The sequence below is a fragment of the Brassica napus genome, chromosome C5 (assembly GCF_020379485.1).
Source record: "Brassica napus cultivar Da-Ae chromosome C5, Da-Ae, whole genome shotgun sequence".
NCBI classification, from domain to species: domain Eukaryota; kingdom Viridiplantae; phylum Streptophyta; class Magnoliopsida; order Brassicales; family Brassicaceae; genus Brassica; species Brassica napus.
This window is the reverse complement of record NC_063448.1, coordinates 42,610,950-42,632,827: the sequence shown is the minus strand read 5'-3', so window position 1 is coordinate 42,632,827 and position 21,878 is coordinate 42,610,950. Positions and strand designations below refer to the sequence as shown.

The 21,878-nt window shown below is 38.7% G+C and overlaps 4 protein-coding genes and 1 pseudogene across 5 annotated transcripts; 1 reads left to right on the top strand and 4 right to left on the bottom strand.

Moving 5' to 3' along the window:
• Positions 1 to 2,282: 2,282 nt before the first annotated feature.
• Positions 2,283 to 3,857, bottom strand: LOC106432340 (ethylene-responsive transcription factor 7). Its single transcript, XM_013873179.3, has one exon. The coding sequence runs from the start codon at positions 3,420 to 3,422 to the stop codon at positions 2,619 to 2,621; it is 804 nt and encodes a 267-aa protein (XP_013728633.2). The 5' UTR covers positions 3,423 to 3,857; the 3' UTR covers positions 2,283 to 2,618.
• A 115-nt stretch (positions 3,858 to 3,972) lies between these two features.
• Positions 3,973 to 6,092, bottom strand: LOC106432376 (protein TRIGALACTOSYLDIACYLGLYCEROL 2, chloroplastic). Of its 2 annotated transcripts, none has more exons than XR_001286404.2 (6): positions 5,972 to 6,052; positions 5,326 to 5,863; positions 4,922 to 5,251; positions 4,715 to 4,841; positions 4,293 to 4,383; positions 3,973 to 4,202 (listed from the first exon to the last, which is right to left on the bottom strand). XR_001286404.2 is itself a non-coding variant. In XM_013873208.2 (6 exons), exons 2-6 carry the CDS (start codon positions 5,830 to 5,832, stop codon positions 4,110 to 4,112), a joined length of 1,137 nt encoding a protein of 378 aa, XP_013728662.1. In that variant the 5' UTR covers positions 5,833 to 5,863; positions 5,972 to 6,092; the 3' UTR covers positions 3,973 to 4,109. The 2 variants fall into 2 exon arrangements, 1 of the variants encoding a protein (XP_013728662.1); XM_013873208.2 differs by having other exon boundaries at positions 4,715 to 4,830; positions 5,972 to 6,092.
• A 706-nt stretch (positions 6,093 to 6,798) lies between these two features.
• Positions 6,799 to 9,071, bottom strand: LOC106432342 (aspartate carbamoyltransferase, chloroplastic). Its single transcript, XM_013873180.3, has 6 exons — positions 8,894 to 9,071; positions 8,052 to 8,600; positions 7,839 to 7,978; positions 7,578 to 7,751; positions 7,247 to 7,483; positions 6,799 to 7,156 (listed from the first exon to the last, which is right to left on the bottom strand). The coding sequence occupies exons 2-6, from the start codon at positions 8,572 to 8,574 to the stop codon at positions 7,049 to 7,051; spliced, it is 1,182 nt and encodes a 393-aa protein (XP_013728634.1). The 5' UTR covers positions 8,575 to 8,600; positions 8,894 to 9,071; the 3' UTR covers positions 6,799 to 7,048.
• Positions 9,072 to 9,860: 789 nt separating this feature from the next.
• Positions 9,861 to 11,601, bottom strand: BNAC05G31700D. The gene has a single exon (XM_048758658.1). It carries the CDS (start codon positions 10,442 to 10,444, stop codon positions 10,097 to 10,099), a length of 348 nt encoding a protein of 115 aa, XP_048614615.1. The 5' UTR covers positions 10,445 to 11,601; the 3' UTR covers positions 9,861 to 10,096.
• A 4,104-nt stretch (positions 11,602 to 15,705) lies between these two features.
• Positions 15,706 to 18,686, top strand: LOC106432349 (annotated as a pseudogene).
• Positions 18,687 to 21,878: the final 3,192 nt, after the last annotated feature.

Here is a 21,878-nt window from a genome sequence, read left to right as displayed (position 1 = left end):
TAATAATAATAAACAAGCAAGACTCTCAAACAGACTCGATTCACAGAGACAGATCATGTTTCGAAACTAGATTTTCTATAACGGTAGTACTAAACTAGTTCAGGATTTAATCGGAGTAGCCCTCACCTTAGCAACAAGGAGAAGTGCTATCTATGAACTTCAGATGCTTAAATAGACTCCAAATCTGAAATCAGGGCGATAAATCGAGGCTTAAAACGGGTCTGGTCAAGGTTTATGGAAAGTCAACTCGCTGGTCAAAGGCCAACTCAGTCAACCCTTGACCAGAAATCGATTTGACTTAACCGACCGGTTCACCCTAACCGATTTCGAATTCAATTTACACCGGTCAACGAGTTCACTTACTGAGTCACTGGCGAGTCATGGCGGCCGGCGGCGTTCCGGCAGCGGCGTTCCGGCAGCTCGGCGCCGGTCTAGAGGCGGCGGAGGACGGCGGCGAAAGCGGCGGAGACGATTTCCGGCGGCGGCGCGTGGCCGTCACCCGCGCGCGGAGGCGAAACTTTGAACGGAGCGTTCGGCTTCATCTAGACTCCGATTGCGGCGTGGTCGGTGGCTACGGCTTCGTCTCGACGAGAGAAATACGATGGTGGCTTTTCATGTGCGAGATTCTCAACGGTTAGGGAGATATGACCGATTTACTGAACGGACGAAAACAAAGCTTAAGAGCCGGCGGTTTCCGGCGGTTATCAGCTGCAGTGAACGGTGGTGACGAGCTTGGCATGGTCACGGCATGCAGTAGCTCCAGCGACGACATCTTGGTGGCTCAGTTCCTACAAACATTTTCCATTTCTCTCTATTCTTTTAACTCTCTCTTTTCTTTTTATTCTTTTTCTAACTTTTGATTTTTCTCTTGCATGTGGAGAAAACAAAGCTGGACAATTGGTATTTATATGCAAACAAGTGGTCTTTGTACATGTGCATTGGATTTAGCCGGCTAACAAATTCCGAAACCGAAATTAGGTTCGTTACAAATAATTTCAACATTTGGCAAAAGCAGAGATTCTAGAAGAGGTAAATTTTGCGACGAAACCGCACACAACGTATAAGTTAAAGAGTAAAAACGGGCCGGCGTAAGCCTTTATGGCTGACAGAATTTCTGTCACAGAAATATAAGTCGTGCCCGGAACACGCAAGCCACTAAGCCATTTCTAGTATAAAAATTGTGTTTGGACATCTTTCAGACGTTGTCAGAAATTCTTAAATCTCCAACGAGCAAATTTAAGTTTATGACTAGTTTTGTTCTACATTTCTCAAGGATTAGCTGATAATATATTATTATTTTGATGGTTTGGATATGAAAGAATCCATTGAAGATTATGAGTTAGCATATGCAATTATGCGTGTTATATAACTTATTTGAGGAAATATCTGAACAGTTTTAAAGTTAGATGAAGCTAAAATGTAAAACCCAAAATATTCGATCCTACACTAGAACGTAGCCATTATGAAAAAACTCAAGTTTTGAACCCCTCAATTCTCGAAAGGCTACAACAGTAAAGGAACATACTTTTTGACCAGAATTTCGAACCCCCACAAGAAAGAGAAAGTGACTTGAGAGTTGAGTTAGGTTCAAGTAATAAATCTTTACAGTAAATTACAAGACACATCATGGCTTTTTACCTCAGAACGGTAAAAAAGATATACAAAAAAGCTCAGTCTTGCTTCAAACCCAAAGATTCACTGTCTGAATCCGTAGCAGAGAAGTAAAGTAGATACCAAATCTGGAACAACTCAACCAGCAAATCTTAATCAGATAGTCAGAACATAATTCTAACACCCAACGGCATTTACAGATCAACATCACCTCAGCCACCAAACTTTAACCTAATGACTTGGCCTTTGCCCATCGAGCTTTATCGATCACCCAAATCACTCACCGCCCATTGACCACGCCTATCTCCCATACATTCGAATTGGGTACACGAAAGGAAAAGTCTTTCTTGTCTACCTGCTGCAACTAAAAGGCTGAATGAACAAACTTAAGGCTCAGCACTAACAATGACAATGAGTATTCCAACTTCTTCGAATCATCCATCTTAGATAGCAAAGGAGCTTCACCACTTTCTTTCTTCAATCTAATTACCACAAGGTGAAGCCATTCAGATCTCCTGCGTATGTCCCTATAGCTCAGACCACAAGCACGACTAAAGTCTACGTCTATAATAGAAACCCTAAATGTATCAAGATCAAAGACAAACAAGTGTTTGTGTTACAGAGCAAACTGTATATTAAAATGCAGCCTCATACTCCAAACCATAAGCATATCAAGGATAATCTATTTGAATCATTAAGAATCATAATCAGCTATAGAATGTTACAAGTAACAAAGGGTTGATCTTTATAAGAAACAGACAAATGAAAGATAGATCTGGTTCTTACAGTAACAGATCTTACACATAATCTCTCTTTTTTTATATATCGTCATCATCTTCATTGTCATTGTGATTCACAACCATGATAATCATCATCGCTCTCACTTTCTTTTTAATTCCTTCTTTTAATTTACTTTCAATATAAGACCAAAGGAAAATTAAAAATTTGAGATTTTTTTTTTTTTTTTGTAAATCACGGATGTTTTTTTTTTTCTCAATACCCACAAATCAAAGACGTAGATCGGTGCAGTGGAGATCATCATCGAATAAGTCAACGCCATCCAACGGCGGAAAATTAAGATCAAACTGAAACGGCGGTTTCCTTCTCGTAGACGACGAAACGATGTCGTCTCCATCGTCAATCACCGACGACGACGAATCGCAGTCGCTGTGGCAATCCTCCGGGGCCACCGGTGGAGTCCGCGGATACCTCTTCGCCGCGGGTAACGGCTTCGCCACGGAAGAAGACGGCCTCTGCCCGCTAAACGATTTCACGGTGCTGCTCATGCTGCTACTCGCCGGGCGGCTGATAATCTGCTGCTCGCCTCCTCCGCCGTATAACCGATGGTCCATGAACGGATCGATCTGGCTCTGATTCGCCGATCGAAGATTCTGATGGTTCTGGTGATAGAGTGGTTGGAGAGGGGAAGACGGAGAGCAGTCGATCGGAAAATTGGTTTTGGCCTTGGGACCACGGAGGTTACGAGCGGCTTGATCGTAGGCGCGTGCAGCTTCCACGGCGGAGTCGAACGTGCCGAGCCAGACTCGGGATTTCTTTAACGGATCGCGGATCTCTGCGGCGAATCGGCCCCATGGTCTCTTCCTAACGCCTCTATACCTCGGCTCCTTCACGGATCCGTTGGCGGTTACCGGAAGAGCGGGTGGAACGGCGGAGGAACCTCTCCCTTTCCTCATGGTTGGAGAAACCAGAAGTAATGTGGTTGAGAAGAGATCTGTCTGAAGAAGATGAAGATGGAGGAACAAGGGTAGCAGTTGGAAAAACAAAAAAACTCTCTTACAGCATAAAGACATTTTTTTAAATTAATAAATTATTATTTTCTTTTTAAAATTATTTAAAAAGTTTTTATTATTTTTTTGTAATAACAATAATTTTGTGGTTGGAATAGTTTTTTCTTCTTCTTTCTCTACCTTCCAACCAGACCGACCAAACTCGTTTTAACTTCGATTCTTTTTCTTTTTTGCCGTAAACTTTTATTCGCTGTTTATTTATATTTATTGTTCGAAAATAATAATTTCGATTTTTCGATTTTAAAAACAAAATTTGGAAGTCTTGAAAAGAGTTCAGAAGAGAGATGTCTTGAAGAAAGCAAAAGAGGGTAAGCGCTTGGCTCTCTCTGTCCTGACCCTGACCACAACCTATAGTATTATAATCTTCTTTGTTTACTAATTTTATTATTTTAATCGCCTAAAAAGACCAAATAGTCCAATTAATGACCAAAACACCCTTGTCTATTTTCATGAATTTAAAATAATAACCCATTCTGAAATTATGAAGTGAAGTCTTCTCCTTCCTTGGGACCCTACACGAAAACGAGACGCGCTCTCCCGTGTGAAAAGTAAATGATTTTGAGGAAATGCATTAATGCAGAACACAACGCAGCTTTGCTGTTCGTAGAAACTGAATCGTCTCTCTCATTTTCAATCCAAAACACATTTAAAGAAAAAGAATCAACACTGCTCACCATTAAATACTTGGTTTCATAATAACCTACTGAGGGATTTGATGAGTAGTTTAAGGTTCTTTCTCGTGGCTTCATCGCCTGTGAATCCCAGAATATCTGAGCTTATGCTCTACAATGAAACAATCAAAAGACCATGTCAAACATTTTGTTTAACATGTTCAAAAGCTCTTACTTTTGTTGAATAATAGCAAAAAGTTACCTCGACGTTCTTCAATGTGTAAACCAGAGTGTAAATTGACTTCTGGATTAGCTCTGTGTTCTCAGGTGTCATTATTGACGAATGAACCTTTCTGCAATGCAACAAGAATGAAAAATGTAAAGTTTTTATCTGTCAAGAAGATTTACATTCTCACAATCTTCTACAATATTATCTAACCACAGATAGATGTGGTCCTAGTACTGCTTTTACATTGCTAGATACAAGTTTCCACTCCATCTAGAAACATACATTAAGTGATAAAAACAGCACACTTTGGTTTCAGAAGATAAAAAGGTAAACACGTTTATCAACTATTCCAGATTGTAAGACAGTAGCTCAAATCCGACACTTCATTCGACATAGAGCTAGTAAGATAGACACATCTACCTAAAGTCCAATTTTGGTGACTTAAGAGTCATTACCTCATATCGTCAGAAGCTTGGGTAAGGCTTCGAGTAAGAGACTCAACTTCTTTAAGCAAGCCGCTATCACGAAACTCAGAGAGCAAAGGTTGAGCATCTTGAGCCATGGCTTGAATCTGTGACATCACTACACCAAAACCCAACCGGTTAAGCATGATAATACATTTTTTCCCTCCAGTAAAGGGTTACAAAAACTACTCATATCACCTTTCTGAGCAATGGTTTCGCTTCTTCAATAACCGACGCCGCTCTCTCAGCAAGCGTATAAGCATTGACTACACCAATCTCCTCAACTTCACGTCCGATACGAGTGAATATTCCAACTAGCGCATCTAAACTCACTCCTTGCTCTCCCTTTATCTTCTGCCTATCACAAACAATGAGTCCTTCTCTACCACATTCCGGATGCAAAGGCCCAACAGAAGGTTCAGGTATAGGATTCCTCGGTGTAATGTCGATCATGGTTTCCATCAAAAGACCAGACTGATTCACCTCAACCAACGAATTCTTAGGGATGATGATCTTATCATCTTCAATCTACATAAACACAAGAAGACCCTAACATGAGAAACTGTCAAAACATGATTAAAAGGAGCAACCAAAAGATATACCTCAGCAACAGCTTCAATGTTCTTCAAGGAAGGATTCACACGAATAACTGTACCAACGGTCACACCACGGATCCTAACCGGTGTTCCCGTGCAAATCCCAGAGGCTTGACTAAGCTCAAAGACAGTCTGATATTTTCTAAACTTGGCCCGCATTTGAAACCCTCGCAACCAAGCCCAGCTAAGAGCAAGCACCGTAGCACCAGAGACGATAAACAAACCGACCCCACCTTCCCAAACACTTCTCTTGCCAAACCCAAAATCACTCAGAGGTTTCAAAGTCTGTCTCCATATATTCCTCGGCACATCTAAAACAACCGTGAGAGGACTCTTCCCGTCATCAGACGATGGCTGACCATGTGAATTGGATGTAGCTCTGACCACTAAGTACCTAGTTCTAGGTTTGGGTGGGAGATAAGGAAGCCCATTGGGAGAAACTCGAGGGCAAGCCATCATTGAAGAAGATGGCATTAGTGATGAGGGAACTTGAATTAAAGGGTTCCCAAGCATCTTCCAAAAACTATGTTCCAATTCTTCCGAGCTGCAGGGGTGTTAAGGAGATTGTTCAATTAACCAGGGAAACAACAAAGAACATGTGAATTGCGTGGAACTTTTACTTTATTGATCGAAAGAGAGATAGATATATTACCTGGTCTCGGAGTTAGCTTATTACCGAAACTGCTGTCGTGAATCTGAGAATGGCTTCAAAGACTTGCTGCTGCTAGGAAGATACACACAGACGGAAAATCCCATGTGTTCTTTTTCACCTTATTAATAAAAAATCGCCGTAAAAGTACTTTAATGATAATAAAATTTATAATTAATTAAGAGAAAATGACTAGAATAGCGCTAAAAAAAATTTTGTAACAAATATAGCATCTAAGAATAAAAATGATCAAAATAACATTTAATGTTTTATCAAAAGAGATAAATATACACTTATACCCCAATGGTAAATTAATTTAGACATTAGGGTTTAGAGTTAAGGGTTTAGAGTGTAGAGTTTAGGGTTCAGAGTTTAGGGGTGGAGTTTAGGGTTTATAGTTAAGGGGTGGGGTGGGGTTTAGGATTTAGGGTTTAGGGTTTAGGATCTAGGGTTTAGAGTTTAGAGATTAGGGTTTAGGGTTTAGAGCTGAGGAGTGAGTTTTTTGGGATAAGATTTCAAATTTTGAAGAATAAAAAAAATTTAAATTTTTCAAAAGATAAAATGCTACTTTGGTCATTTTAGTTTTTGAAAGCTATTATTGTGATATAAACTTAGAAATGTGCTATTTTAGAGATTTTCCTTTTAATTAAAACTAATTCCAAAGTGTAAAGGGAGTTGTGGAAAGAAAGATGGGCAGTTTCGTCATAATAAAGTATACACTGAACTGAACCTCGCTTTACTTTTATCTATGCTTCGCCCTTTGGAGCGGTAAGACACAAGTGTTTACTCCTTACTTTCGTGTTTGACAACAAAATGGTGGAAAAAAAAAATGCTCAGAATCAATTTATTCAAAAGTTCAATAACTCTTCCCCAGATAGGTCGATTAACGCAATGTTAAGATCAACAAACCAACCACCATTATGTTCTTTGAAGTAACATCTGCTAAGCACACTAAACACACTCGAGTTTCAGATTTTATTTATTGCTGGGTCCTTGCACTGACGATACGATACGTCTCTTGTGTCACAAGCTTGAGATTCAGTTCGCTGAAGGAACTTTTACTTTTAGACCATCTTATATTTACCAACCGACAAGTAGTAGCTTCAGAAGAGCCATTCTTATGAACAAACCGTTCTTTGCTTGTCTGAAGTAGGCAGCCCTTGGATCAGTGTCCACATCTGGAGTGATCTACACACAAAAAAAAATACAGAGAGTGAAAATTGTGTTGCGGTTCATAGACAGAAACAATGAGAAAAGGAGAGGGTTGTATCAACTTACTTCATCCAATCTCGGTAAAGGATGCATGATAACAGCATTTTTCTGCATCACTCCTAACAGTGCCTTATCTACGATATACTTCCCGCGAGCTGCCTCGTAGAGGTCAAGCCTTTCTCCAAACCGCTCTCTCTGGATTCGGGTTTGGTAAACTATGTCACACTTTGATGCTACCTCCATTAAATCTGAACTTTCTTCCCATTCCACCCCATTTGATGTCAAATAATCTTTTATATCATCCTACCATTCAAACAACAAACCAAATGATGTTATCGACTTTGCCATTTTTCTTCAAACTTTCTTAAGAAGGGGTGAGAATTTTAGTAAAACTAACCTTCATCTTAACAATTTCAGGTGAGACAAAGTAGATCTTCACGTCTTTAAATTTGGCAAGCAAGTAAGCAAGGGACCGGACAGTCCTTCCATTGGCAAGATCTCCAACCAGAGCTACACTGATGTCATCTAGTTTTCCAATTTCACTTTGGATGGTATAGATATCCAAGAGTGCCTTCACAACAGCAATAGAACCAGACATCAGTAAAATGTTTGTTTAGGAAAACTAAAACACTTAAAGGTTATGATGAACACAACAGACCTGAGTGGGATGCTCTCCAGGACCATCACCTGCATTAATAACAGGTATATTGGCAGTAGCTGCGGCTCTTTTAGCAGCACTGCTTTCAAAATGTCGCATCACTATTATATCTGAATAACCCTCCACCGTTCTTATGGTGTCTGAAAAAGCACCCCCAACAAATTAACAATCTAAACACATATCAACAGTGTCACAAGAGTACCAATTAGATACCTTCAAGTGTTTCCCCTTTAGCAGCAGATGAAAACTCTCTAGCGTTCTCAGTGGTCAAGACTTCTCCTCCCAAACGTTTCATGGCGGATTCGAAAGAGAGCCTGGTACGTGTGGAAGGCTCGTAAAAGAGGGTGGCCATTAGATAGCCCTTGAGTAATTCACTCTGAGAAGAGCTCTTCTCTATCTTCTCCATTTCTCGTGCAACGTCGAAGATAGCACTTAGCATCTCCCTGTCAAACTGTTGCCCTTCAATCACATCACTAAGTTGAAACTTCTTCCCAGGGGTAAACGACTCCTTCGTCTCAACTTGGATAGCGTGACACCTGGTTCCTTGGATCGGAACAATGTTTCTGGTCAGATTCCAAGTAGCATTTTTCTTGGGATATGTAGTCAAACAAATCTTTGAGCTTTCGAAAGGCGTCGAGAGATGGTTTCTTGGGAACTCAATGCTACGAGCTAAAGCCTTAGGAAAAACTGAAGCCCCACAAAGTGTAGTTGAAGTAAGTGATGATGTGATAGACATTGTGCTTAGATACACACTTCCAGAATCTGCAAAGATTATATTGGTTTGCTTACCTTACATATCACTTCAAAGGAACAAAACATCAAAACATGGAGAAAAAAAAGAAAAGGAATCATCAAATGTAGCTGTGATGAGCATACTGATGTTTGGTGATCTCTTTTTTGTAAACCATGCTTTCACATTTGTACTATACAAATTACTATAAACTTAATTAAGACGATAATATTATTTCTCTCATCATAATCTGATACTAGGTGATCAAAAGCGACCAGCAGAACAAAATTTGAGGAATTTAAAGGAAAAGAAACTTGGCACAGACCTTAAGGATCGTTTAAACCAGTAGAGAAGTGAAGTAGTGAGACTGTCCCCTCTATGTATAACTCCGGGAGGGAAAAAGTTAGCTTTTTTAGTCGGAGAACTGACGGCAGGAGCCGGAGGAGCGTAGGGTTTATAGATATGAATTCGATACGGTTTTGGAATAGCGGGGGGAAGAAAACGATTATGTTTATGGGCTTATAAGGCCCAATACGTTTCTTATTCTCCTCAGACGAAGCCCACTAAGTAGATTACTAATCAAGTAGTCATGGTATTTATTAACTAGGGTGGGCAAAAAACCACACCAACCGAACCAAAATCTATTTCAAACCATTTGGTCGAAGATTTCCCAAATCCGAATGGTTCAGTTTAAACCGAACCGAACCGAGAAACCGATGTGTTTTGTAATTATTTAAATTAAAAATATTAGTAATACCAATATACTAAAATTCTAATACTATACCACATATTCTCTATTTTTTATTCATTAACATATATTCTTCTAACCTAATATGTAATCATCAAAATATTTGATTTAAAAAAAATAGAAAAGTTTGTATGTTTATATTTTTGTATACGTAAACGTGGATGTTAAATCTAAATCTAAAATCTAAAGCAAATTTTATTAAAAACAAAATTATTCTCTACGGCGTCACATGGACGATGATTCATTACAAGGCTTTTTAATAATGATATAAGAGACATTATTAATGATGTTGAGTTTTTTTATTTTAGTTAACTTTCATTTGTTTTAATTCTTATATACTTTTTGTGACTTTTCAAAAAAATATGTTTCAGTTTTATATTGAATTTAATTTACATAATTTATGTTTACATAATTTATGTTTTAAAACATAATTTCTCTTTAAAAAAATTAAACTAAGAAGAACCTAATTAAGTTGATCCAAAAAACAAACCGAACCGAATACAAACCGAACCGAATATAAACCGAACCGAACACAAACCGAACCGAACCAAACTAACTATGGTTTATTTCAATTGGAAAAATACTAAAACCGAACTAACCAAACCGAACCGAACTCGAACCGATAAAATAACCGAAGTGCCCACCCGTACTATTACCACCGGTCAAGAAGGTCTATGTTTATAAATTATTTACAAACAAAAACAAAAACTCAAAATTTACATCAACATCCTATTCCTACCCCTAAAGAATATACAACATGGTCTCATCTATTAGAAACTCTCAGTCAACCTCTGGTATGCTCTGCAAAATCGGTTTCCATAACCGGGGCTGGTTGCCTTCTTCAGTTTTACGATCAATATGTGACGCTGCAGAACTGGTTAAGTCATGGACGTTGACTTTATTAAGTAAATCTTGGAGTTGCTTCCTCGTGAGCCTGATCTTGATCTCATGGTGAGATGGATCACATGATTTACTTTCTCGTTTAACAGTTACTGTTTTACTAGCTTTGGTGGAGGTCTTCTTGGAGCTATGATGATGATAATCTTCTTTTTCATCTTGTGTGATGAAATCATCCCAATCTTCACCAGCCCAGTGCATTTCTGACTCATGCCTTAGACAGTTCCCCATTCTTTCCTTTTTCTTGTCTTTAGAGGCAAGTGTCAGGTGTGGTTCAGAGATGATTTATATAAGACGTAGGTAGAAAGGTAGTGGGATATTAAAATAATATAAAAAGAAGAAAAAGATTAGATCAAATGCAACAAGAACATATACTATTTGCCACGTCTGCTTTTATATGACTTTCGTCCTACGTGGACATGTGTTTGTTGAACTCAACATGATCAGCTTTTGTCATTTTTTCACTATTGGCGCTTCGTCCACCCTTCCACGTTCCATGTGTCTTTTCTCGGCTCGTCGGTCGGCTTGGATATTTTTGTTGATCTATATTTTTTTTATTTTCTAGTGTGTCGGTGAAGATGCAAAGCCCATGAAAATGGGAATAATAGAACAAGTGTGATAATTGTATTATATACCTAACGTGACGTCTAACGGAAACAGAAATAAAAACGGAAGTTTGTACTGCACATGGCTAAAGAGAAACATGTAAAGCATGAATATAAAATGACAAGATCCAATAGTCCATTTCCATTGTCAAAACTCCCGTATTTTTTCATTATTTGAAGGAAACCTATTTGTATATGAACAAAATTTCATTTATCAGATTTTCTTTTGCATGTAAAATATGTAACTAGATATACCAAAATATACAGAATAATGTAACTCATCTAATGCATTGACTACCCAAACTTAATTTTTGTCCCTAATTATTTATATTTTTAAAATTGGGTTTGTGTTTTTTGTTTAAGAATATTTTAATAAAACAAAAATCTATTAACATGTAAATTTATAACATGTTCGTTAACAATAAACTACGATTGATTATAACTTTATAAGATATCTACCATAACACTAAAACATATGAAATTTGATAATTTAATTTATAGAGGCGTTATTTATACACAAATTAAATCAAATTAGTAATTTTAGAAATCTGGATGGAGCCGAGCTAGGAGGAAGCCGAGTGAAGTGAAGTGTGAACACGGCACTTGGGGAGGGATCTTCAGAGTGTGAACGCAACCAAAGGGAACAGAATCTCTGAAGCCAAAGATGCCACCCATTTTTTCAATTACTCGATTAAGCCACAAGACATTGTTATTATTATACACATGCACGTCTCCCCCACCTTTAACCCCCATAATTTTCACTACCCTTTTACCTTTTCTCTTTATTAGTTTTAAATATGTAGAGATGGTCTTGGATTATTTGTTTTACATTTAGTTTCCCTGTTTAAAAATATAAAAATGGTTCAAACTTGATAGCTATAATGCCATTAGAACTTACTATTGTTGAGGTAAAAAAATCTCACTATTGTTTATTCGTCCATTTACCCCTTTTTACAAATAGTTTGTTTTATTTCTTACAAAATGTTATTGGTAAGTGAATAAGACATGCCAAAAAAAAATGAACAAAATCGATCCTAGCAAGCTGAACAAACAACTTTTATATTGATTATCCATGGAAACATATCAATTTTCCACATACCAACCGATCATAACATCAGTGTTACCCTACAAATATTTTTAATATACTTTCAAACGTAACTCAGCAACTGATATATACGAAGAATTATCATTTATTTAAAGTCAAAATCTCAAAGTTGGTGCTACATCAAGCTTATCACACTATACTTAGTATACTACAAGTCTACAACTAGCTTTTTGTGTAGAATATAGGCCATGGGCACGGGATCGGATATCCAGGTTTTTGAAGATATTTGTGATTTGCTTCGTATACCACAGATGTCTAATTTTTCGATTTGCTTTGCTTCGGAAAAATACGGATATTCGGAAAAACGGATATTCAGAAAATAAATATATATTTTCGGATATTTAAGAATACTTACGGATATCTCATATGTTTTGATTAATGCAAATAATTTTAAAATTTTGATACAAATTTATTTTGTAAAATATTTTTTTGCATGATATATAAGATAAAAATTAAAAGGAATGGTGAATCTACATATTTTATAAAAATTAAAAACTTAGTTAACAATTATAATAAGACAAAACTTAAGAAACAAAATTAATAATTGTCATAAATTTATTCATTTTCTTTTATGTAATATTTTTATATAAGTAATAATGTGAATAGAATTTGTCAAATCATATGTTAGAATAACAATTATATAATTTTATACATTTAAAACTTTAAATATAATCAAGATATACATGTATTTATATATTACCGGATCGGATCGGATATCCGCTTTCCAAAATTTTAATATTTGTGATTTGCTTCGATTTTAACGGATATTGATTTTTAGTATTTGCTTTGATTCGAAGGTTTATGGGTATCCGGAATTTTCGAATTGAATCGAAACGAATCAAATCAAATTTAACGATAAAATGCCCAGCCCTAGTAGAATATATCGACTAAAAGCTCGAAGTTGGTGTTGAATCGAATTCACCCTACTACTAGTAGTAGTTTCTGTTTCCTGTTTTATCGGTCACTTGAACCTTAGACTCAAGTAATATTTTTCTAAATGAACATGAATTGTGAAATGTATAGGTTGATCTATCGATATCTCGCACATCTTGTTTTTAGTTTCTTATTATTTGCGAATTAAAACTGAATTATAAATAGGCTAGAGAATCTTGGTGTTCATACCACTATATTTTTTTTTTTTTTGGCTCAACATCAACTTTCATTAACCAACGATGAATACATGATTATAACCACACAAGTTAAACCCAACATACAAACGACGAAATCTAGTAACACCTAAGATCACTAAATTGGATCTTACGCTACCTAATTTGAAACGCCGCTGCATTTTTCACCACTCGGAAACGACACCAACTCACGACACGAGATGGCCGTTCCTTAGACCCTACTAAATTTGACCACAAAGTACGAAAATAGTAATAACACAAAGAGACTCGAAGCGTAATCCAGTTCCAATTTTTAAACCGCCTATAGTCTCCTAATGATAAGCTTTCAGCACATGTACTAACATGACCATCCCACTGGCGCATACCGACCAAGCTCCTGTCCCTCTGACATCACTATTCCGACCCTAAGCCATAAATCGGGCATGAGTGCCCGAAATGAAAAGCAGGTTTTGACGTCGGAAAGCGAGCAAGGATCACCAGATTACGACTTCAAGGGTGCAGAGCTCATACCGCCGGGATGTCACCGACGCTGGGAAGTACGGCTCCGCCGTGCTTCATTAGCAGAAACCTCCACTCCGGTTGACAAGTCCTTCGTCGAGAGTTCATGCCTCACGTCGTCTCCGGGAACCGAAGAACGAGCCCCTTTCCACCGCCCGTCGCAGCACTCCTCCAGCAGTCTCACCGTCGCAGGGACAAGGTAGATCTGTTATGAAGGAGATGTCACACCTCGTCACGCGCCGACGTCGTGAATCTTCCACCGTAGATCTCAAAAGAGAGAAATCTGGATCTGTGAAATTTTCAACTCTAAAAACCGACTCTCATCTCCGCCGATCCGCCTTGATCTCGTCGCCACTCCATTGAATGCCAAAAACCTTTTCCGTCGAACACAAGAGATCTCCGGGAGAGGTCTTCAACAGCACAGAATCGCGAGCATATCGACCAAGAGAAGCCCGGGGAGGATGAAAGCAAAGAGAAAAACGAGAAAGGGAGAGGAAGGGGATGCCTCCGGCGACGCCTAGCAGTGGCGGCCAGAGCTAGGGTTCTTGGGGTTCGCTGTCTGCACGCTCGAGAGAGAGAAAAGTTTTGTCTTTTTTTGTGGTTGAAAATCTTCTAATTCATACCACTATATAGATACGACAAACATGATCATCTCTATATAAATGCTTTAATATCTATCGGTATATGTTCAGATTCTTATTGTAAGATAAAAATATTACAATACATATATCGGTTAGTAGAGTTTGCGAATACAATGTGTCTGTTTTCAATTTATGCATGTTTTTAGCTATTATTTCTAGGTGTTACATCTCCGGTATCCACTCTATTTTCTACTCTAAATTAAAATTTAGAGTAAAAAAGTTTTAATAGTATTCTATTTTTACTTTATAATAATGTAAAAATGAGTTTGCTATATATATTGGGTAAGTTGTTTTTTTTTTTTTTGTTCATTTTCTATTTTCCACTTTAAAATGAGTACTATTAGAATACAGCTCAACTCTGTTATAAAATTACTATATTTTAAAATGAAAAATAGAATAAACTACGTATCTTTCTATTATTCGAGCTTATCTAGTGGTACAGTAGTTTCACCAGCCATTTGTACTATTTTTCAATCATTGTGCTAAAATAAATAAATTGAGTAATATAATTCCTAGACCAAAAAAAAAAAAGAACAGCGAAGATTCAAACTGAGATTCTAATGATTTCTATTCATTTGGTGACTAAGTCCACTAGAAGACTTTTTGATGGAAGACTAAGGTTTTGAGCTACTCTTTCGCCAATAAAAATGAAAATTAGATAAGAACTTCCCTGGCGTTAATACAATATAAACAACGATTTATATATTCAACGATCCACATACATTGTACACATTGGCACGGCACATAGACCCATGCAAATGCTTACACGAGCCATGTTACAAAAATATGTAATGAGCTATGGATCAATGTACGCAACTTGCATATAGTGTGCAAGTTGTTCTGTGTCCATATATACATATATAATAAATTCAATAATCCAGCATATAGTGTTCAGATTGTTCTGTGTACAATCCATATAACAACACAGACCAATGATGGTCACCGATCCACCACCTCACAAGGAGGGCACATCAACAATTAAAAGCTCACAGTAGTAGTTAACAAAGTAATGGTAACCTAGTGTTAAGGACTAACTCGGGGCATGGCGGTTTGTCATGGGCCTGTTTAATTCATGCTAGAACGAAATAGTTATTAGATTTGGATTTCGATCCATGCAGTTTATATAATACTCTAGTAATAGATAATTAGATTATCTCTTAACGGAAGTCATTCAGTGTAATAACCAGTTCATTTTGTAGGACCGAAGACACTCCTCGCAAAACCAGTCCTTTGAATAGCACTCCTCTCAAAACTGACTGGATAGATAAGATAAAAAGTTAAAAACAAAAACTCATAGTTAAGTTTTGAACCCCCGCCGCAACATCTAAAATCTTTGGGAATCTCACATTGTAAATAGATGGGCCTTGATTTCATATTTGTTGTTGGGCTTTGATGGTAAAAGATGATTCTGAAACACACAAAAATGTTTCCTTTTTGCTCTCACCATAATTTGACCATGTGAAAGTAATCAATTATACAAATCAAAGATACAGTAGGGTAGTATCCCCACACTCATATGCATCTTGCACAGTTCCGAATCGAGCAAGTTTGCATCATCACGAGCTCTCAAGCTTCCATATCCATCTCTCTCTCACGCATTGTCCGTAGCTTTCCTTTTATGCTCAGATTCTTCTCTTCGAACACACAAGTAGTTGAAGTTCACCGGAAAAATCAAATTCGACGGCTACATCACCCGCCGCAGGACCTAATCTCAGGAGGAGGAAGATGAAACCGAGATCGATCCGTCAGCGGAGATCCGGCGTCAGGAGGCGGAGCAGAATGGATACTCCTGTATTGAAATGTAAAGCGGAGGATCAGAACAGGGAGCGATGCGGCGCGGCTGAAGAGGATGATGATGATTGGAGCAATCAGGTTGATGAGAAACCCAGCAAGGAAGGAAGGACAAGTGTGAAACCTTATACGGGAAGGAAACTCGCGGCGGGAGTGTGGCGGTTGCAAGTCCCCGATGCGGTTTCTAGCGGCGGAGATGAGAGGAGAATGGATGGGTTAGGGTTTCAGGTACCGTTTTAAAGTTTTCTTTCTGAAATTTTTGAACTTTTCGGTCAAAAGATTGGTTTGATTATAGGATCTTCACAATAGTCGTTAAAACCACTGTTTGATCATATTTGTGGAGTCTGCACACTCTGTTTTTTCTAGTGTGCTGGATCTGAAATACTCTGTTTTAGTTACTATCTGAGAAGAATATTAAATATTAATATTCCTTTTCTCCAGGGAAGTGCTGCTGGACATTTGGGTCCTCTGTTTTTCTATCACCATGATCATAAACATTCTGGCTTCCAAACCAACTACAACTTAAGAAGCATGCCTAGTCCTCCTGTTGCTCCAACAAAGAGTGGATTCTTGTGTAAGGTGTGTTTGCTTCTAGGTGAAGATGATATTTATGTCAGTCCAATAAGATGTTGAAATGCTTCAGAAGTTATATATACCCTATTGTTTGAGAGCATAAGTTAACATTGTGGTTGAGATGAGGTTTCAGAGAGCTGTTACTTGAACTAGTATATCTGCCTTTGGTCAGTTACTTCTTGGTATCAGAATTATTGAAATGTCACTTTCCATGTGACTGTTTCTATTTTCTCATTTCTTTTTGGGGTTATTGATCTGAAAAATTTAATTTCTTCTGCTGTTAACAGGAGGCTTCGATTCCATTTCCCGACTCTGCGATGGAGGCGGCAACAAAATGGGATCCTATACGCTTAGCTGCGAGGGATGACGTCCACCACATCTACAGCAACGTGAGGCTGATTGATCAACGAGTGAATGCTGCTTCTTCTATTGAGATCAAACTGGAGGAGGCTCGTGCTCGCATAGAAGATCTCGAGAGTGAGAAGCGATCTCAGAAAAAGAAGCTTGAGCACTTCTTGAGGAAAGTTAGCGAGGAGAGAGCATCTTGGCGGAGCAAGGAGCATGAGAAGGTCCGAGCAATCATTGAAGACATGAAAGATGACATCAACCGGGAAAAAAAAGCTCGTCATAAGTTAGAAGCTGTCAATCTAAAACTAGTCAATGAGCTTGCAGATTCAAAGCTGGGTGTGAAGCGTCACATGCATGACTACCAAAAGGAAAGGAAGGCAAGAGAGTTAATCGAAGAAGTTTGCGATGAACTCGCCAAGGAGATAGAAGAAGACAAAGCTGAGATTGATGCATTGAAGAGTGAATCCATGAATCTCAGAGAGGAAGTGGAGGACGAGAGAAGAATGCTGCAGATGGCTGAGGTTTGGCGTGAGGAACGTGTCCAAATGAAGCTTATTGATGCCAAATTAGCACTCGAGGAGAAGTACTCACAAATGAACAAGCTTGTAGGAGAGTTGGAGGCCTTCCTCAGTTCAAGAAATTCTACTACAAGTGTGAAAGAGGTGAGAGAGGCTGAAGTGCTAAGAGAGACTGTTGCATCAGTCAGTGATGTCCAAGAAGTCAAGGAGTTTACATATGAGCCCTCAAAACCGGATGATATCTTAATGTTATTTGAAGAAATGAACTTGGGTGAAGCCATCCAAGATGGAGAAACCGAGCAATGCGTTGGTTACAGTCCGGTCAGCCACGGTTCAGAAGTTCACAGGGTAAGCTCAGATAACAAAGGGAGACTCTCAAATGCTCTAACTGACCAGAATGGTGAATTTGAAGAAGATGACAGTGGTTGGGAAACTGTGAGCCATCAGGAAGAACACCGATCCAGTTTCTCTCCAGATGAGAGCGTCCATTTCACTAGCAACAATCCTCAACGTGACAGCAACGTATCGGCGAATGGCACGGAGTTTCAGAAGACTCCATTGAGAGAAATAAAAGAAGTATCCCCGGTTCCTAGAAGGCAGTCCAAAAAGGTATCATCAATGGCGAAGCTCTGGAGTTCAATAGAAGGTATCAACGGAAGGGTTTCATTTTCAAACGCGAGAAAGTCAAATGCGGGGATGGTTTCACCAAGGAAAGGCGGATTCAGGACGTTGGACTTGGTGGGCTCATCACCAGACTCGGCATATGCTAGTGTAAACCGAGGAGGGATGAAAGGGTGCATAGAATGGCCTAGAGGTACACATAAGAACAACGTGAAGACAAAGCTTATGGAAGCACAAGTCGAGGGCCAAAAGGTTCAGCTGAAACATGTCCTTGAGCATAATATCTAGGCTACTACATACTCTGAAGCTACCTGACTTAATTCAAGGTGGCTGAGTTGCTATTGCCATTATCTCTTGATCTAGCCGGTCAAGCCTTCACGGTGGTAGCGAAAAGCAAAATGATCTGTGTTTGATTACTGCCATAGGCTGGCTTGGTTAGCTTCAGCTACTACCCAACCACTTGTTGGTTGCTAGGGAGCAAAGACTTAATGGTAGTTTTCTTTGACCAATTTTGTGGCTATCTAGCCCAAATTGAGATGTTAGGTCAATGATATTTCTTATATTTTACTACTACATTGTCTATAAACTGTATGATGCATGTTTCTAGCTATTACCATTCACAATAATGAAGAGATATATATTTAAATGAGACCTTTCAGTGGTAACGTTTTCCCGTTGAGCTAAAAAGTCTACAGTCATAATCCATGTCAAACACAGGGAAGACAAGAAGATTGCATATCATGAAAGAAATGCACTGACCACAAACCCTAGAATTGTTGGCCCAGTGGATTTTTGCATTTAGAGTTTTGGACTATTAGTAGCATTGCCTGCTGTGACACCCGGATGGTAGATGACCGAAACACTACAAGAAAATACAAGTATAGCGACGGCCAAAATCCTCGTTATTTCCTCGTAAAAGAAGGGTTACGAGGAAATGGCGATGAAAGGCGTTTCGTCGTTATATGTTTGTCGTAAGAGAAGATTCGTCGCCATTTCCTCGTTCATTAGCGAGGTTATATTTTCCTCGTAAAGAAGAATTAAGGTTTCGTCGTAAAGACCACGTGGGGTTTCCACGTAATGCGGTCGTTGTGTTTCCTCGTAAGTAACTCGAAAAGGATTCGTCGTAAAAGACCCGCAAAAACCTCTAAATATATTCGTCGTAATAAAAACGTAAATAACACGAAAGTAATTCGTCGTAATAGAATCGTAAAGTATACGAAAACGAATCCACGTAAAATCCTCGTTAATAGTTCCTCGAGATTTTGTCGTTAATTTTCCTCGTTAATACATCGGGAATTAGCTACGAAATTACTTTGTTTTCTATTTACTGAATTTATAAATAAAAATAAAATAAAAATTATATTTATTTAATTTATTAATAAAATTTTAATTGAAATTAAATCGAATAGAAAATTTTTTTTGGCCGAATCAAAATGAAATTATATAATATATAAATAAGTTTTGAATTTTAAAATACAATAACAAAAAAAAAAACTAATGCTGCATTGCCGCGTCGTAGAATTCCTCGCTCCTTCTCGAGAGATCTGCCTCGTTGACTTGCACGGATGCCTCGCCTGGAATGGGGTTTTGTTGTTTCATGGTCCTGAACATGGCCTCCCATTCCGGATTTGTGGCCGCTATGACGTCCAAGAAGTTCTCGAGACCACTCATACGAGCTGTGAACGACGTTTTTGTCGAGGCCAACTCGTTTTGTGTCGACGACAGCTGATGTTGTGTCGTCTCCAACACGTCGCGCAGCTCAGAGACTTCATCATCCCGTCTCTGGCCATAAGAGGAAGTCGCTCTCGGAACATCGTTGACGGAACCAATCCCCAACACACGTCCCTTTTTCCTAGGAGCGACCTTAAAAAACAATAAAATATATATTAAAATTTAAATTTTAAAGTAAAATGGAATTAATAAAAAATTTATATAAAATTTACCTCCTCGTAAATTCTATCCACTTCTATTGTGGATAAGACGACGGGTGATCCGTCGGCGGACTCCTGCGCCAGCTGGGTCTCACGCTCGTCAATACGAGCTGCCACATCGTTGTAGATCTTCTCAGACTTCTCATCTACAAATTCGCCCGCCTTGTTCTTGTGGGTCCGATCGAAAAGTTCCATAAGAGTCGGTAAACGTCCCAACTCCTTGGCCTAAAAACAGTTAAGAAAGTTTTTATTATATATATATATATATTAAAAATTTAAAAGTTAAATATTTAAATTACGTACCATTTCCAAACGGACGCGGGCGTGTGGCTTTTGGCCCGTACTATGTTGCATCGCCCTGTGGCCGTGCTCATCTACCGAGTTACGGGAGGCGGAGCAAGACTGGGCGACTCTCATGGCATCAGGATCCCTCCAATAACGGATGAGGCCATCCCACACGTCCGTGGTGATGGTTGCGGGTTTGCCCCGCTCATAGCCCTTCACGATCCAGTCACCCTTCCAGTTGGAGACCGTGTCCAACAAACGTTTCTTCGCCTTGTCGATAAACTCTTTCCGCACCTTCTCATTGACCCCCATGGACCAATTAAATTTTTGCTGCAAAAAAAAAAATATTAATAATTAGTTTAGAAAAATAAAATTTAAAAAATATAAATCAGGAATAAATTGTAAAAACTTACAGCGTAAATCTTGAACCACGTCCTTCTGATGTAGATCGGAGTGGATTTCCAGTTGGGATGTGGCATGGAGAAGTAACCTTTAATCGTCTCGGTTACTTCTGTTGCAAGGCAGTTATCAACCCCAAACCTGGAAAAAAAAAAACAAATTTAAAGTTTTAAATATTTATTAAAGTCACAAATGAATTTTAAAAAATTAATGTAACATACATACCAGAGAGTTCCGTCAGGTCGGTCGGGGTCTATGATCGGTAAGCCTTCTCTGCCTGGCAAACCGAGAATGTCCTCAACAGTGTACTGAGAGTAAGGACAACTCGGTGGCACCATCAAATCAGCATGAACCTGATTGGCGGGCATCTGAGGAGGCACATGAGGAGCTGGCATCGGAGGAGGAGCTATCGGAGGAGGCACATGAGGAACTGATGGCGATGCCGTAGAAGAAGGCGAGACTCTCTGAGAAGATTGAGTCTCGGGGACGGTCTCCTGCTGACCCGAAGAACCGGGAGCTGAAGAAGAACCGGGAAGTGAAGGCGGGTCTAACCGACTACCCGGTTGACCGAACATCTGCGAGTAGTGAGCAGTACGCTGGTTTAAATTTCTAAATTAAAATCAAGAGTAAAAAAAAAATTATGAACAATATTAACTACTTAATTAATAAAATTACGAAACCTAAATTTTCTAAACTAATTTCCTAAACTAAATTCCCTAAACTAACCACCTAATCTAAATTCCCTAAACTACTTAGAGAGGAATGAGAGACTTACCATGGCGAGAGGAAATAGAGAGGCTGTAGAGAGGAAATAGAGAGGAAATGCAGAGGGCTGCGGTTTCGCCTATATATAGGATTAGGTTTCGTCGAAGATTCGTCGCAAAATGACGAGGAAAGACAGAGGCCCGTCTTTCGTTTCGTCGCAAGGCCCACGCAAATTAACGAGGAAATACAGAGGCCCGTGTTTTTTTTGCGAGGAAATACAGAGGCCCGTGTTTTATTTTACGTCGTTCTTGCGACGATTTTTGTTTTTATCATCGACATTACGTGCAAATAGCGAGGCTTTTTTTGCTAACCCCTAAAATCTTAAACCCCAAACCTCAAACCCTATCTTTCTTATCTCCAAACCTCAAACCCTATCTTTCTTATATTTCTTATCTTATACTTCATATATTTCTAACCCTTTAACTTCAATATATATATTTTTTTGAATTTGAAAGGTT

What these genes read in the sequence shown, in the direction of transcription:
- LOC106432340 (XM_013873179.3), bottom strand. Translation starts at nt 3,422, where the DNA reads ATGTCTTTATGCTGTAAGAGAGTTTTTTTGTTTTTCCAACTGCTACCC.
- LOC106432376 (XM_013873208.2), bottom strand. Translation starts at nt 5,832, where the DNA reads ATGCTTGGGAACCCTTTAATTCAAGTTCCCTCATCACTAATGCCATCT. An exon ending in CAAGCTTCTGACGATATGAG is followed by an intron (nt 4,384 to 4,714) that starts GTAATGACTCTT and finishes GTTGCATTGCAG; the next exon opens with AAAGGTTCATTCGTCAATAA. An exon ending in ACACATTGAAGAACGTCGAG is followed by an intron (nt 4,203 to 4,292) that starts GTAACTTTTTGC and finishes GTTTCATTGTAG; the next exon opens with AGCATAAGCTCAGATATTCT.
- LOC106432342 (XM_013873180.3), bottom strand. Translation starts at nt 8,574, where the DNA reads ATGTCTATCACATCATCACTTACTTCAACTACACTTTGTGGGGCTTCA. An exon ending in TAAAGGGGAAACACTTGAAG is followed by an intron (nt 7,979 to 8,051) that starts GTATCTAATTGG and finishes GTGCTTTTTCAG; the next exon opens with ACACCATAAGAACGGTGGAG. An exon ending in CTGGAGAGCATCCCACTCAG is followed by an intron (nt 7,752 to 7,838) that starts GTCTGTTGTGTT and finishes GCTGTTGTGAAG; the next exon opens with GCACTCTTGGATATCTATAC.
- BNAC05G31700D (XM_048758658.1), bottom strand. Translation starts at nt 10,444, where the DNA reads ATGGGGAACTGTCTAAGGCATGAGTCAGAAATGCACTGGGCTGGTGAA.